General features: G+C 51.7%; 1 protein-coding gene across 1 annotated transcript; it reads right to left on the bottom strand.

Annotated features, from left to right (window-relative positions):
- Positions 1–1,605: 1,605 nt before the first annotated feature.
- Positions 1,606–8,223, bottom strand: LOC147416063 (uncharacterized). The gene is made up of 3 exons (XM_086460345.1): positions 8,181–8,223; positions 6,575–7,192; positions 1,606–5,733 (listed from the first exon to the last, which is right to left on the bottom strand). The coding sequence occupies exons 1-3, from the start codon at positions 8,221–8,223 to the stop codon at positions 3,083–3,085; spliced, it is 3,312 nt and encodes a 1,103-aa protein (XP_086316471.1). The 3' UTR covers positions 1,606–3,082.
- Between the last annotated feature and the right edge of the window lie 9,049 nt (positions 8,224–17,272).

Here is a 17,272-nt window from a genome sequence, read left to right as displayed (position 1 = left end):
TTCATTTGGCTCAGTATAACTCTGTACACCCGTGTTGGTATTGGTGCTATTCCATAAAATCTGTTTTCACTTCAACCCATGGGTCTCCTCTCCTTTTCCTGATCCCCTTCCCTGGCTGGTGAGGGGTTGTTGGGTGATAGAGCAGCTGTTATAGTTTAGCCCCAGATATCAGCTAAATGTAGACATAGATGTATAGCAGATAAAATTGCACTTATTTGTTCAAATTGTTTGTCATTGGTGAGACTTCCTAGTACATTTTACTGTTTTGTCCAAATTCAAGATATGTTCATAAAGAAAACTAAGCAATTTTTTTTTGTTGTTGAAATAGAAAAATTCATAGTATAATTTAGGAATGGCTTTGATTTTTGTTAAAACTCTGCAAGAATAAAAATTTACACTTTTAGCTGGAGAAAAAAAAAAAAAAAAAAAAAAGAGCAGCACATGTCCTTATTTTAAAGCAAGTATGCCTTTGCATTTAAATTTCTCTGACTTAGCAGACTGAGAATCACTTCTAACCCCCAAAAGTGAAGTGTGTTGCATAAAGAACAGAGTGGAACCTCATGAGTTATGGAACACTTTATTGTCTTAACAGGCAACCACCTGGAATAACTATTTTTACAAACTCATCAAGCTCCATCTGAAAATGTATTCTGTTGTTCTTACTTAGAGCTAAAAGAAACTCGTGCTGTTCACAAACTTTTTTTTAAATTTTCTTCAATTAATTGATTCCCCCCTAAATTGGGCTCCCTTCATCATTGTACACCATACTTTTAAACAATTATTCTGTCAGATTTAGCTTTCCTAGTCTCATCTAATACAGAGACTTTGAGGTGCTGGAGAGAGTGCAGAGAAGGGCAACAAAGCTGGTGAAAGGCCTAGAGAATAAGTCTTGTGAAGAGTGGCCGAGGGAACTGGGGCTGTTTAGCCTTAAGAAAAGGAGGCTGAGGGGAGACCTTATCGCTCTCTAGAACTACTCAAGAGGACATTGCAGAGAGGCAGGTGCTGGTCTCTTCTTACAGGTAATTAATGATAGAACAAGAGGGAAAAGACTCAAGCTGCACCACGGCAGGTTTAGGCCTGACATTAGGAAAAAAAATTTCACTGAAAGGGTTGTCAGACATTGGAATGGGCTGCCCAGGGAGGTGGTTGAGTCACCATCCCTTATATGTGTTTAAAGGTCACTTAGATGTGGTGCTTGGAGATATGGTTTAGGGGTGTACTTGGGAGAGTAGGGTTGATGGTTGGACTTGATGATCTCAAAGGTCTTTTCCAACCTGAATGATTCTATGATTTTTATTTCCTCTTTGTCCCTGGTCGCTATAAGAACAAGTCTAAGCAAGGGCCTCTCTGCACCCCATTCCTTGGTACGGACTATAAACACCAGGCCTTATCACTGCTGGGAGCAGTCACTGTCTGGAAAAACAGGCTGCTGTTTCAGAAAGTGCCATTAGTTAGAGGAGACTTAACTGAAAAGTTAAAGCACTAAAACAGAATCAGTTATGGTTTAGCCCAAAGCAGGACATGTATCTATTCAGGAGTTTCAATCCACTCTGTGAAAATTGTGTTCTGAGTCACAGAACGGCTGCAGGATTTCAGGATGTCACCTGGCCCAAACCCCTGCTCAGGCAGGGTCACCCAGAGCTGGTTGCCCAGGACTGTGTCCACAGGGCTTCTGAGGATCTCCAAAGAGCGAGACCCCACCACCTCTCTGAGCAACCGTTTCAGCCTGTCTCCTACGTTACCAGAAAGCCTCTGCAAGATATGATCTGTATTTATAAAGAAAAGCCTATATGTGAGCAGTAAAAAACCAGTGTAGTTTCATGTTTACATTCTCTAAATTAAGGTTTATTCTGCTGTTTCATGGCCTGAACTGTAACGTTACGAGACAGCACCAAGCCCTTTGCCATTGTCCTTCCTCACACAAGTAGGGTAACGCTGCTGTTACCAATACTGCTGAACATATTCCAATCAGTGATGTCCACACAGAATTTCTAGCACTGTTAACTCTAAAACAAGCAAAGACTTGTCTAGATTTGAATATAAAGTGGAAGAAGCACCATCTGTCTTCACCATATCAGGGAATAAGTGCTATTCCCTGGACCATGTGGTCCTTACATGTGGTATTTTAGATAAGCAGTAAACCTCTTTAACAAAATAAATTTTACAGTTCAAGATACTGTTGAAATTTTCAAAGTAGCTAAGTAGTATTAACAATGTATCAGCAAGTGGTTAAAGTAACAGAAGTTATTTGAAAACTAGGATATTGTCTATTTTAAGGAACAAAGAGCACAGGAACTACCAGCCTGAGAAAAGAGATGGCATTTCATACTAAATTAACATTAGACATTTACATAAAACTGAAGATTAATTTAAGAATTCTCAGTATCATAAAATACCTGATTAAGGACATTACCAGTTCTGTCAGACTAAAGCATTACTGAAAGTACAGACAAGATAAGTGCCTAATAAACCTTTTATATATACATACAGAAAACGTTTTCATAACCCAACTACCCAGAGATGACACAAATCTTTTGTTTCTGTAATTTTGTGAGATACTATTTGCTTTCTCTTGCAAGCATTGCAAGAGAACCTGGGAGTAGGGAATGCAACTTTCAGCAGATGGGAGGTAGCATTAAGCCTCTAAACACACCGACAATTTTTAAGCTAAAAGTTATTACTATACAATATAATGTGCACTTCCTTCCCTCCCTTCAAACATTCTTTCAGTTAGACAAGATATTTTTTTCCTATTAATTTTTTACAAGAAAATACGTGGCATAAATAACTCCTTAAACTGATGAACATCGGCCAAACTGTAACTGACCCCGTGGTATCAAGAAGTTAGTCAGCCATGAAAAAGCAGCTCTGGTATCTTCTTTAACAGAGCCTGTTCTAGAACTGAAGCTCCTGCAAGAACCTGGAGAAAACCCGTGCCCCAAATTTCACTCTCTGGACCAAAATGCTGGATGCATCCGTTACCAGCCATCGTTCTGGGGACAGCAGGGGAATGGAAAGCAATGAACAAATTCAGAACGTACACACCTCTCCAGAACCAAGTGACAACTTGCAATTCCCAAGCTTATACTCCAAGCTTATGCTGCCCCTTATGCTTTTCCAGCAGTTTTTTGGCAGGCAGGGTCACGTTACACTTTTCACGCTTGAACTTTTTTTTGTGTGTTTTCACATGCTTTTGGAAAGCACGTTTATCTGTCGTGGAAAACTTACACCTTCTGCACTGCAGCTTTAAATGAGTCAGTAAGTGGCGCTTCAGGTGGCTGGACGTGCGGAAAGCAACAGCGCACTGCTCGCACTTGAACGGCTTCTCCCCTGTATGAATCCTCAGGTGTGGCTTCAAGTTTCCATTGTGGGCTGTGGAATAACCACACTCTTCACACGTGTATGTTTTGACAGGTAGCTGCTTTTGTTCGTAGAGACAACCAGCAGAGGTGCTTTCCTCACAAGAGTGTGAAGCCAGATGCTGTTTCAAGGACAGCCATTTGTTTGTGGAATAGTCACAGTTCCTGCACTTGAGGTGCTCCACGTCAAAATGCAGGACTCTGTGTCTCTTCAGGTGACTGGAAGTACGAAACTTCTTCTGGCAAACGCTGCAGCTGTAAGGTTTCTCACCCGTGTGAGTTCTTACATGTAGTTCAAGGTTGCTTAAAATGTAAGTAGCGTACTCGCACTCCGCGCACTGATAGAACCGCGGCTGACTTTGTGCTAACAGATCATTTTCTCTGCCCCTCTGGCCACCTGGTTGTACTCCACAGATTTCTGAACCCAGCAAGGAATGGATGTTGTTTGAACCTTCCGAGGAACCAAAATCTCTGTCTGGACACGTGCCTACACGCATTTCATGATGCAAGTCAAGATTCTCTGAACGGCTGCCTCCATAGAGGCAATGGCCAAACTCAAATCCATTCTTCGCATGAACAAGGCTGTGTCTCTGCAAATGGTTTGACGTTTTAAATGTCTTATTGCATTCGTTACATGCAAATGGTCTTTCATCTGTATGTATTTTTAGGTGCAGCTTGAAGTCGCTGTGAACAGCGGTAGCATAATTGCAGCGCTGGCACCTGTAGGTTTTGAATGCAGACAGACTGGAAGGCCACGTGTCCCTTAAGTTTTCCACAAATCTCTGATAAGCATCATCATCTTGAACTTGTGAACGAGGGGCCTTGGAGCTGAAGAGAGGTTCCTCTTTGCAAATCACAGTGTCCATTCTGTACGAATTCAGATGAACTTCTGATCTCCCAACAACAGGTAAGCTGTTGATTCCGTGGCTGTTTTCAGGGAATTTCTTTCCAGAGCACATTTTCTTATTGTCCCACGCATCACCCGGCTGCTCAAAGTCTACTGAAGCCAGCGTTCCCCCAGTGAGACAATCATTTACTTTACCAGAAAGAGACAGAGAAATATGGTCCTGGGAATCACCGTCAACTTTGCATATTTTGCTTTCATGATATTCATTGCTCTGATTCGTATAACCAGCAGCAGCAGCAGCCTTACGCTGTTCATGAAACTTCTTATGAAAGCTGAGATGTCCTCTAGTGTAAAACACTATGTTACACTCATCACATGTGTAATTCTTTAAAGGTCTCAGAGTTCTCTTTCTGCCACTTACAAAACCGAGTTGCTGCCCTTGGCATGTTTCTCTGGCTGCATGTAACCTTGTGTGCCTCTTTAACTCCGTGGTGCTTGTGAATGTCGACTGGCAGAACTCACAGGAATACGGTTTAGCCCCCGTGTGTATGTAGCTGTGCCTCACCATGCTTGCAAAATACAATGAGAAGAAGGTGCAAAACCTGCACTGGTACAGCTTGTACCCAGCATGCCAGTACATGTGATTTAACAGGTAGGACAAGCTAATGCTGGAGTAATCACACTGAGGACACTGGTAAGGTGGTCTCTCTTTATGTCCCTTCATGTGATGAATAAAAATCCTAGGATTTGATGAAGCAAAGACACAAATTTTGCAGGAAAAATTAACTGGCACACCCAGAGGTGTAAAGTCCCTTTTGATTTTGATGAAAAGTTTCTCGTATTTACTTTCTTTTTTCTCGGTCTCAGAGCTTCTTTCTTCAGATCCTCGCTGCCTAGCTTTTCTCGCGTTTATCCTATTTTTTCTTGCCTTTTGCAACCTAGTCATTTTCTTATGAAATTTAAGGTGATTCTTAAGGTTGACAGAAAAGAAAAAGGTTCTTTTACAAAAGCAGCATTTATATATTTTCTTATCTTTATGAGCTGAATGAACATGTTTCTTTAGATGTGCACTGCACTTATACACAGAACTACAAAACCTGCACTTCAATCTTTCATTCTTCCTCATAGAACAAGAGGCTTTGGAAAGAGGCTTGATGGTCACACTGTTACTTAGCCAAGCTAAACCTTCCTTCTGGCTTTGGAATTCTTTTGGGCTTGCGTGAGGAGAAACAACATTTTGTGGCGGATATCTTTTTTTAGGAAAGGGCGTTAATGTCTTATCAATATGCTCTCCAGTAGTATTTGATTCAGCAGAAGTGGAAGCGTTCATCTCCGGCTTTCCTGTATCTTCTGGCAATTCCTCTGAAGAAGGAGAACACCCATTAAGAAGCAGAGCAGAACAATGACAGGTAAATGTTGGTTCTTCTTTCAAGCCATGTTCCAAAAGAGAACTCGGAGCTTCGTCTTCACATTCGCTTCTCTTTCTGTTGTTAGCTTCACTGTCTCCATTCTTTGAAGAATCAGGATCTACAGGGCGATAAAAAGTCACATGCATGACATTTCATACAATCACCAGTGTTCAATATTAATTGGTAGTAATAATCCCAAACTGCCTAATGACTTGCTTGCTCTTTGCTCCTTTTGCTTCCTTAATCGTTTCCTACCTCCGCTTCTTTCCTAATGTCTCTCTCCCCTCAGCATTTAAATAATGTTTTAAGAGAAGAAATCCTAGCTTGGAGCCTCCTCCTTTTCACTCAAAGCTCTGAGTTTCATACAACAACACTGCATGACCCCCCAGTTTATGCCAGAAGTCCTATGAAAGTACCGTCACCAAACTTTGCTAGGGCTCCACTCTCGCAAGTATGATGATGCTCCTGCTGTCTTCTGGCTGTTAGAAGGGAAAGTACTCTTAGCACTTCTCTATGCCTTTCTTCCTAAAGGACTTCCATCTGCTATAAGGACTGGTGCAGATTAAACCTAAACTATGCCTCTCCCAGACTCTGCATATACTGATGAGTTACTGCCTGTTGATCTTCCCTCCCAAGTATCTCTAACTGGGATAAACCCCCCTTTAACCTAAGTTTCTATTTTCAGATCCTTTTCCCTAATGAAAGGCTGCCCTTTTGCAAACTGCAGCAGAATGCAACAGCACCAATTTATTGTAGTTTCGCTATTTTTCACACAAGTCTGTGGAAGAACTAAAGATACACCAACCAATATTCTCTTTCTGCTTCATATAATATTTACCTATGTTGAAATGCTTGCTCTAAAATAAACGGTTTGGCATTCTTCCTACACACTTTCCTACCTATTTCAGAAACTTGAGATTTACCAGATTTCTTAAACTCCTGTCTTATTATCAAGTTACCTTCCATTTCAACAATCGTCTCCATCTCCTTGTGGATTTCTGGTTGCTCCTCTGGACTGCCATCACAAAGAACACTTGCAACACTGACAAGTTCCTCTTCACGTTTGGGTATCACTGCGGATGTCAACTCTCTGCTTGTCTTGATGGCATCACCTCTACCCTCACTGCCAGCAGAGGAGAGGAGAGGAGGAATCTGCTGAAGGCCACCATCACCATCACATTCTTTACAGTCACTGGTTTCATTCATCTCTATAAACTCTGTTTTGCAAGACGACGTAAGCAACACGTAATTTGGACCGTATCCACCCTTGCCTGCGTCGCATCGATCACATGGTTTGGAGCCATCACCCACGCCCTCAGCACAGCGCCTTCCTTCAGCACATTCCACACCATCGCCCTTGTTCAAAGCACTCTCGTCTCCTCCCCAAACGCTTAAGCTGTCACTGTCATTTGAAGAGGTCGCACCGCTTCTGAGGCCAACGCCCCTGCGGACGTGCCCCTCCTGCTCAGCCTCCTCCTTCAGCGACGTCGCGTCCATCTCAGCGTCACCTTGGGCAAAGTCGTCATCGCTCAGCACAAAGACGGTGATGGGGAGAACGATCTCAAAGACGTCCGGCTCTGATGACACAAAACAAGAGAGCATCGCTACCGCTCCTAAAACACCCGCAGCGATCGCGGACAACTGATAGGGGGCCATATAGAAAATATATTTTATAACCGAAGATATATCGAAAATATTAATAGGGAGCTACATAGAAAAAGCTAAAACTATTAAAACTTGCTTCCCAGAACTAACATACATGCAAGTAAGCAATGAGTCACTAAGCCCTGCAAACTGCTTGAGCAAGAAGCTGACAAGGGAAACAGAAAAGACAGAAACAAGACATAATTCATGGCTCAGAGGTGCCAAAGGCAGGAGGAGATAAGAGCTAAGGAGGGCTAGCTAACATCCATCTCTAAACAAGAGCAAAAAGGAGACAGACAGATGTGCACACCTGGACAGACCAGGCTGAAACCAGCCTGATACTGCAAGCTCAGCCAAATTAGAGATTCCAGGGGAGAGGTGGGGAGTACACAGCGAGGAAGACCTACGGCCTTCATCCCTGAAGACCCCTGCCCACGATCACCAGGAGGAACTGCGCAAGCGCACCGAGGAGGAGCCCCGGGGGGGGGGGGGGGGGGGGGAGTACGGAAACGAAGTGACCGGGAGGAACCGCCTTTTCGGGGACAGGTCACGGATGTGTACAGGCGTTTCGAAATAGGTGACGCTTTAACTGTATAAATCCTGGAGAAGGGGCCACGGCGGGGATGGCCGTTTGCGGCGGAGCGATCCCCCCTGCATCTCCGCGCAACAAACACACCTACTTTATAGCCTTTCGGGTTGTAAAGTCTTTCCCGCACGTCACCACCGACCCCCGGCGGTGCCCGCACACCTGCCAGCGCGCATGCGCAGCCCGCCGTCGCACTCGGCCCATCCACCCGCGCGCGGGACGGGCGGTACTGCCTGCCGCCCCCCCCCCCCAGCTCCGTGCCCGGTCCCTCGCGCCCCTCAGCCCCCGCCCGCTTGGAGCCCCGCTGGGTCCCTACCAGGGAAACGGGCACCTACCGCTGTCGTCCGCCGGCTCCGACCGCCCCTGCCCCGCCGCCATCTCCCGGTCCGCTCCCGCCGTAACCCAGCAGCACCAGCGTCACGGCGGCAGCGGCGTTGCGCGTGCGCCGGCCAGGCGCGCCTGCGCACAGCGGCGGGGGACGGTGCTACCGGTCGCACGGTTTTCCAGCCGGCAGAGGGGAAGAGCGGGGGGGGGGGGGGGAGGGGGTCGGGTGTTCCGTGTTCCCGGCTACCGCCTCCTGATTGGCGGGAGCGGCAGGGGGCGTGGCCCGGGCAAGGGGGCGGGGTATCCACCCCCCTGAGGTACTTGCGGGCGGGCGGTTGGCGGCGATTGGAGTCGTTGGTGCGGCGCGGCCGCTTTCAGGGGGCTTAAAAATCAGTTTAATCGCCCATCGCCTGGCCCAGAGCACCCGGCCGTGGGCAGGGAGGGGTTGTCGAGAGCTCTGCAAAAACGTGCTCCCGTTTTAAGCCGAACAAAAGGGTGGGGCACCCCGTCAACCATCATGGAGGGCTCGGGCCTGCAGGGCTTGCCAAGAGTCCCTTGGTCAGGCAGAAACGGGAGAGACTTTTGGTGGTCTGGCCATGGAAAGCCGTGTTCCCTTCGGCCCTGCTGCTCAGGAGGGGAGGGGGAGGTCTGGGAGGTTGCAAGGGAGGGGAGAGGCCATTACAGAGCAGGCCTGAGAGCGGGTTTGCTGGGTGGGGATGGGGAGCCGCAAGGTTTCCAGCTTACCCAGTCCGCTGTTTCCGTGCATATCGTGGGTAGTCCCTCAGAGATGGCTTCAGGAGTGAACTCTGGAGTGTGTCGGTGAGGGTCTAGGCTCAGAAATTCATGTGCTGCTTCCCTGAAGGACATAGAGAACAGGGGCTTCCTGGTCAGTGAGTGGTTTCTCAGGGCTTAAAGACTGCTTTGCCCCACTCTTACTTGCTCCTCTGTGCCATGTCCTTGCCAACTCAGCTTATAAACTGACAAAAAAGCAAAGTCATTGTGTCATTAATCCCAAAGTGTTTCACAGAAACTGATACCAGGAACAGGGGTGAGTCTGACTGGTGGGTAGTTCCCAGGTTGCTCCTTTTTACCCTTTTTAAAAACAGGTGGGTTTTGCTGTGGGCATTTTGCGGGCAATTCCCTGTTGGTTTCTAATACATCAGCAGCCCCTGGCTCTTCTCTATTGCTCAAAACTCCATCTCCTTCCCCCGCTAAATTTGGTTTAAAGCTCTCCATGTATGTCTGGGCAGCTTCTTGGCAAAGACCATCTTGCTCCACTTGGTTGGAGCTCCCAACAGACCCAGCTTCTCAAAGACAGATGTGTGATCATGGAAGGCGAAACCTGGAATATGACGTCGGCTGTGAAGCTAGGCATTCACCTTTTCACTTAATCTGCGCCTGCATAAACCCCTTCCTCTCACTGAGAGATGAGATTATCCTTATGATGGAGTTAATGCTCTTTGGACACAGAGCTGTTGTGTCGCACTGTATTGCAGACCAGGCTTCCTGTCTGCCTGTTGAAACTGGGGAAAAAGGGACATTTTCTTCAAGAGCAGCAGCTCGGCTTTGGGCAGCCTCGCCTCGATGCTTTTCACTTTGCCAACGAGGCACAAGTTTCTATCCTCAGTTTTTCATTTAGCAACCTATTATTGAACAACTGTTTTAATGGAGTGGCATCTCAAACAATACTACATCAGTAGAAAGCCTTCAGAAGTCTGGTGTCCTCTGGATCTCAGAGTATGGTAGCCAGCAGCTCTGTAACTTTTGTAGCTACAGAAACAATGTCAGCTTTTTAATATGCTTACAGATGGTTACACTTTTTTTTATCAGTCACAAAGTTTACTTTTGTTTTTCATTTTCATTAGTCTGGAAAACTGATCATTAGTGTTATAGGATGTCATGCTGTTTATTAAATGTAAATAAATTAACATCTATAGAGAAAGGATCTTTTCCTCATCGTAAACAACGCTAAAACGACGAGCAACTCTGAAAAGAAAGGTAAATAAGGCCCTCATGCACAAGCCCCAAAGTTTCAAAGGAGAGAGGTGAAAGAGCTGTACATGCTTATGTCACAGGACAGCCTGTGCTTAACCAAAGTTATGGACACTGTCACATCATAGGTAGCTGGGGCCAGTACAGATCAACTGCATTCTACATCAGCCTTCATGATGACCTGGATGTTTCAACTCCTACAAAGCTATGGAGTCAACTAGAATAAATACTGACATGGCTGTATTGGCTACGGAATGACTAGAATAAATACGGAAGTGGAAAAATGCATCCAGATGTCAATGAGTCCTGCAAGGGGTTTTGTCCTGTTGTGGAGGGTGGGTGGGATTCTGGGCACCATTTAACCTGGCTTTTTTGACTGCTCCTTCCCATCAGTCCCTTGGCACGTGTTGTGGCCCAAAGCAGAGCGTCACCACTTTACACTGCAAAGCAGAGCAAAGCAACGTCACGGTCAGGACCCAGATACAAATCTGGACCTTTTTGCCACTCGACAGCTGAGCACAGGGCCAGTGGGAAGGTAGAGGAGATCAAAAGCATAGCAGGATAACAGAAATATTGACCAGGGGGGTTCTGGACAAAAAGTAGTGATTTTCTTTCCCAGAGCAGAAGAAGTAGGAACATACGCTGTTCTTTCCTTGTCGAGACATTTCTGGATGCAGGTGCCTTCTCAGGTTTCCTATGAGAAAAAACAAAGCTCCTGGGAGAAAGAAAAGGCTTATACAAGTGCAAACTTTGCGTGGTCTTTATGTCTAATTGGACAGCCAAATATCAGAGAGAGAAGGGGCATAAAATGAAGGGAGACAAAATGAGCCGGAAGGGAAGGGAAGGGAAGGGAAGGGAAGGGAAGGGAAGGGAAGGGAAGGGAAGGGAAGGGAAGGGAAGGGAAGGGAAGGGAAGGGAAGGGAAGGGAAGGGAAGGGGAAGGGGATGGGAAGGGAAGGGAAGGGGAAGGGAAGGGAAGGGCCCCATCCAAATACTGAGACTGGCCAGGTATACATTTGACACTTTATTTTTGTCAAGAAATAGTAAGCAATTTTAGAAAGAAGGACAAATGAAGAAATGCTCACGACTGCAGACAGTTCACACCATGTATTGCAGCAAAGGCAAGGGGAACAGGCACATATTGGCCATTCAGTCCTACTACAGGCAGTTCACTCTGTCAGTAGTCAAGATTGGAGACAGCTTTGTTTGCAAATGGCTGGGATGCCTGCTATCATTTCCCAACAGCACTTCCATATTCCTGTATTTCTGAAGTGCTTTGGTTGCGATATACTTTGGGACATGCGTGCTACGGAAAAGAGAATGGGACACAACTTTGTATCCCAATGATTTATCAGCGACTCCAAGTCTGTGTACGCACTAGCAAAGAGGCAGCTGCGTGTACAACAGCACCATTGACTCCAGTTAGTAGCTCCGGACCAACGGTGATCTGCAGTTCTCACTTAACCACAGAGGCAGGGAACTGAATGGCAGGGAATCGGCAAGAAAGCCCGCACTAAGGTCTCCACATCCGACGTTTTCGCCCATGTCCAGCATGTCCCTCATGTCTGTCCCCGATGCTACGCACCGCCAGGTGTCACACGCTCCATAGAATCTGAAGTTCAGGTGCCAGCTCCCCCCCTGGGGAGATGTGCCAGCTGGTGGGGATTTGCTCCTGGAGCTGATGAGTGAGCAGCAAGGCCTCCTGCGAGGGGTGCGATGGCTCTGAGGGCAGTGCAGCGCTGCTCCGGCTTAGCGGTGCGTGAATGAGAGGTGCCGGCCCAAGCAGAAAGGCACGGTAGCCCTCTCCTCGCCTCCAGTGCGGTGGTGTTGGGGCTGCATCGTGCCCCTCGGAGACGGGGCATCAGAGCTCGTCTGGGGAACCCAAGCAGCCAAAGTAACTCGGCACCTACAAGGACAGAGTCAGAAGGCACTGATGAAACCGTGGGGAAGGAACGGGAGTGACTTTGTTCCCTGCTCTTTGGGAAGTCCACCAAGAAAGGGGTCGTTGGTGGCAGGAGAGAGAACCCTTGCTGGCAGCGACTAGAGGGTTGCTTCGGCCCCTTCTCAACACCGGCAATAGCCTCAGAGCACCGCAAGATGACAGAGGCGTGCACTGCCCCCTTGCCCGGCAGAAGGGCTTGGCAGGCAGCCCCTAGGGAGCCATGAAGTAAGTGGCCCTTTCCCAAACCCAAGCAGCAGCATCCCGCACTGTCTCTTGCTCCAAACCCACGTTGGAAGGCCAAACGTGCTTCTTTTTTACTGTTTGGTTGTTTTTTTCTTCCCTCAAAGATCTCCGGTGAAATGTGAGCTTTTTAACAAGTGCCAACATCTCTCTCAGTGCCTACAGCTACTCGGAACAAGTCCTTGCTGTGTCTTTGGCATTCAGACAGCAGCAGCCAGTGCTAGGATTGCCAGGTGACATGAAGAGAAAAGCGGGCCTGTGCCTCTTTCAGCAGGTGGTGGGTCAAAGAGCTCAAAATCGTGAGTCTTGTGACCTTGCTGGGGTGTCTGCTCAGCCTTGCAGAAGCAGAGCTTCAACAGGAGCAGAATGAAAACTGCCAAAGTTGGAGTGGTCTGTTTCTCCTGACGTACAGGTTCTCCCAAGGGCAGGGGCGTGCTTCCTGTCTGGGGCCATCTCTGTGCACCTTGGAGAGATTTGCTATACTCAGAGCAGTGTCCCGAACTTTGAAAGATGGACGGCAGGGTCTGCTACGCACCTGGGCTCCTCGTTCTTCTTGCCTGCTTGGATTTCCTCAGTTGCCCAGCCCTGAGAGCTCTCTGTCTAGTTTTCTCCTCTTGCCGTCCGGCTGCCCATCACTTCCCTCCTCTTCCCTTCTTCGCTTTCTTCGCTGTGGCGAGCTGGGCACCCTTTCCATTCGATAGGATTGTTAGAGAGGTAAAGCCGTGATCAACTTGAACCAATTTGGCTCTTAATCAGAGCTGGCTCGTCTTACCTCCTCTCCTCAGACGAGCTCTTGAGGTGTTCGGTGCTTTCTGGAGCGCCTGGAGGAACCTGCAATGGAAATGTGGAAGTGAGCAGATGGCGAGGACCTACCTGCCCAGTTGCTGCCGTAGCTCTGAAAGGCAGATCCCCGGGGCGGCTTTGCTCAGCTCAGCGGAGCCCGTTCGGGTGGGATCCCCGCCCCAAGTGCCATGGCCAACCTGCGTCAGCTGTGCTCTGCACTTCTGCAGAGACGCAGGCTGCTGCCTGCCCTTGCTGGCCCCTGCGGCAGCAGTAGCGCCTCCTGAGGTGGGAGGCTTTTGTTGTCCTGCTGTCTGTGGCCTTGACGTACCTCTGCGGTTTGCGCCCCCTCTGCAGCCCCGACATACCTCTGCCGGCGAGTCCTCGGTCGATGCGCCGGCAAGGCCAGCCACCTCCTCCCCAAAGAGTTCCCCGCGGTGTTCAATGAGGAGCTCCACCAGCTGTGTCACCTGCACACAGCAAACCATGGGTTTGCACCTGGGTGGCTGGAAACGGGTCAAGCAGCCTTTCCCACTCCTGCTGCTCCCTTCTGTGCAGAAAGCTGCGGCTGTGGGGCTGCTCTTCCCTGCAGCTGCCCCACGAGCATTTGCTGAAGAGAGGAGGCAGCCAGGTACCTCTGAACAGCAAAGCTCGGCTGGGCCCGGCAGGCTGGAGCCGGCTGGGAAACACAGCGTACCTTCCCTGTCGCCTGCAGCAGGACCTCCAGGGGGAGCGTGTTCTCCTCGGCTGGGCTCAGGAGGTTTGGCCCCACGCAGATGGCCAGGTTGCCACCAGTCATCCTGCTGGTGGCTGCATTTCTGCTGATGTTTTGCAGCAGGGCCAGCAAGCTCTTGAGGAGCAGGAGGTTGGCCTCGGGCAACTTGCTGACCACCCTGAGGGAGCAGGAACCCCAGGTTACTTAGGCAGGCACTGGCAACACAGGTCTCCCAGGCTGCTCTCAGCCAAGCACACCTGAGGGAAGGCTCCCTGGCCACACCTGCTCCCCCGCGGAGGGGCTGCCTTCACTGAGATACACCCACCTCCCTCCCTGCTCTGCTGGCAAGTGTCCCTTCCTGGAGCATCCCCCAATGCCTTCAGGAAGAGCTCCAAGGAGGCCAGTGCTTTCCTGTGCCACTCCCCCGCTAAAACCCCACCCCAGATCATCAGGAGGTGGCCGGCAGAAAACACAGCTTCTTCAAGGAGGCCATCACTTTGCAGGCAAGTGCCGGCCTCTGCCAGTCCCTGCGGAGCAGGCAGGCTGCTTGCCACACTTACTCTTTCAGTCCGGCCAGCCTCTCCTGCCTGCTGGTCTTCTGCAGGGCACTCATCCACTCCTGGTAGAGCTCGACCTCGAGGAGCTTGGAGGGAATGTCACGGAGGAAGTCCTGTAATGCCAAGGGCTCTGGGTGAGGCTTTGAGCCCTGCTGCTGGGAGCACAGGCAGCATTCCCGGCCCTCTGGCTCGCGAGCAGGGGAGCAGGTTTCAGGGGCTGCTCCCGCAGGTGCCCATCAGCACCAAGAGGGCCAGGAGCTGCCGGGCTCCAGGTCAGCAGGGTTCACCTTCAAGAGGACGGCCAGGCGGTGCGCAGGCTGGCTGTGGAGGTGGACCTCCGCTCCGCTGTCGAGGGCCTCCCTGAGCTGCCGGGCGGCACGCTGACTGTCCGCCAGTCGGAAGATGCCCTCGGTGGATGGCCCATGCTCATGCAGGAGAGCCAGCAGGTCCTGCAGGGGACAGAGGAGGACAGGTGCTTGGCTGGGGCATGTGTGGACAGCTGTGCTTTCGCTGGGGCAGCATGCAGGGGCGCCTGGAGGTGGGTGAGCCTGTAGGGAGGAGCCCCGTTTGTCCCTGAGCGCCACTTGGGATCCCTCTGCTGGGGACACCACCTCTCCAGAGGAGCCCGAGGGATGGGGCCCCGCTGGCCAGGCTCGCTTACCTGGATGGGCTGGGGCAGCGTGCCGTCCTGGCTGCAGAGAGCTGCCAGGGGCCGGCCAAAGAGACGCTCGCTGTCACCAGAGCACGACGGCCGGGGCACCTCTGCGGTGACCGAGGTTCCTCGCCGCGCAAAGGGCCAGCGCAGCCACCTCCTCCTCCTGCGGGTCCCGCCTGCTGCCAAGGAAAAGAGAGCAGAACCCCCTGCGTGAGAAGGAGCAGGCGAGTGCTCCCGGAGCCTCTCAGTGCTGTCCCCTGGGCAGGGAGTGCACAGGAGAGGTGCCATTTGGGAAGCAGGGGCAGCGGGGGATCAGCCCACTGCTGCTGCAGTGCAGTGGGCATGGCCGTGCCCTGCAAGCAGGGCAGTAGCAGCCCCAGTGCAGCACAAGTGCCTGCCTGCAAGAGGAGGAGAGAGGGGCCACCCTGCCCTCGTCTTCCTTCAACTCACCAGAGGAGTGGCCAAGTCCACCTTGGCTGCTGGCGGGCTTGGGAGATGGCGGCTGCTCTGCACCAGCCTGCAAGAAACGCCCTGTGCTCAGCAAGCAGCCCTGAAGCAAAAAGGGCCCCCACAGCCCCTGAGAGCATGTGAGCGGTGAGGATGGGCGAGATCGCCCCCCGAGCGACGCTCACCTTTGCCTGGCACTCGACCAGCCTCTGCAGGCTGCTGGGGCGTAGTGTCGTCGCCTGGGCAAGGGGAAAAGAGCAGAAGGTGAGAAGCCACGCAGCTGCTGCTGGGCCGGAGCAGGCTGTGGGGGCAGAGGGGACACAGGAGGGGCACTCACGGCCTTGCGGTGCCTCAGCTCCTTCAGCAGGAGCTTGATGGAGGGCAGCTGGGTCACCTGGGCTCCCTCCACTCCTTCTGGTGGCCTGTGCATGGGGAAGAGGCAGAGGAAGAGCCGTGTGAGCCCCAAGCCGCCTCTTCCCTTTTCTGCCAGCCTGGGGATGACTGCCAAAGTGCCCCGAAAGAGCCGCGTCCTGCCTGGCAGTGGAGCGGAGAGCAGCGGCAGTGGTGAGGATGGGGCTGGGCAAGTGTTGGCTGGATAGAGCTGGCCGAAGCCGCTCCACCAGCTCTGCCCGCTCAAGAGCTGCCCCCATGCAGACACGGGGGCACCTCTCCCCAGCTGGGGAGCGGTGTTTCCGCATCATCCTGCTACGCCTGGAGCCAAGCCTCTGAGGGGAGCACGGCCCCCCGAGGCTGCAGTGCCAGGCAGGGCTTACCCACAGAGCGCGCTGACCCAGAGCTCCTTCAGCGCCCGGGAGCTGCAGAAAGAGAGGAGAACCAGCCTGAGCAGCCGCCGCTGCCCAGCCTGCGGGCAGAGGTGGCTGCCGGCACAGCCCTGCCCCGTGGGGACGGCCACGGAGGCGAGACAAAGCCCCGTGCGCCAGGACAGAGGTGCTGCCCAGCCCTGTCCCGGCACGTGGCACCAAGACTCACCGGAAAGTGACGAGGCAGGAGCCAGAGGGCCAGACGAGGACAAGGGAGTTGGTGGGCTCGCCTTCCTCCTCCTCGGCGGCATCCCCAGCCGCCCCGCTGGTGCTGCTCAGCACCTGCAGCAGGCCCAGGGCCAGGCAGAGCTGTGGGCGGGGGCCGCTGCCACGCCTGCAGAGAGGAGCAGCAGGGAGTGATGTGGAGGTGGCCGAGCCCGGGGGCTCCCCTCTGGCATCCACCTGCCACGGGCACGGCCATGGGTGCATCCAGCAGCAGGGTGCTGGGGCCTGGGGCTGTTCCTTGGGTGTCCCTGCCCTGCTGCCAGGGCCAGGGCTTGCAAGAAAAGGCAGCTGGGCTGCGCGAGTCTTACCTGGGCTTGGCGATGACCAAGGCACCGCTGTAGAGGAGGAGGTCCCTCTTCTTCGTCGCGCGGCCCTGGGTCACCCGCACGCGGTGCTGGAGCAGCGGCTGGGGCGATGCCGGCACAGGCGTGCAGGGCTGCTCGGGGTCAGGGTCGTCCCTGCAGAGCAGATGGTGTCAGGCAGGAGAAAGGCGGCTGCTGCGGGGCCTGGCTGTGCCGGCGTGTCCCCGAGCTGCTGCGGGGGGAGCTCACCTGGAGCCAAGGCAGCAGATCAGCTGGCCCATCCTGCTGAGGCCGGGAGAGATCTCCGGTGGGACACCCTGGTGGGGCTCAGGACAGTGCCCAGCCCGCCCGAGGGAAGCTGCCAAGGGGGTCCTGGTGCCAGTCAGTGCCACTGGGCAAGAGCTCGACTCTCCCCAGTGCCTCTCTGT

Source organism: Leptosomus discolor, chromosome 2, assembly GCF_034619465.1.
Source record: "Leptosomus discolor isolate bLepDis1 chromosome 2, bLepDis1.hap2, whole genome shotgun sequence".
Taxonomy (NCBI): domain Eukaryota; kingdom Metazoa; phylum Chordata; class Aves; order Leptosomiformes; family Leptosomidae; genus Leptosomus; species Leptosomus discolor.
This window is presented reverse-complemented; position numbering and strand designations above follow the sequence as displayed.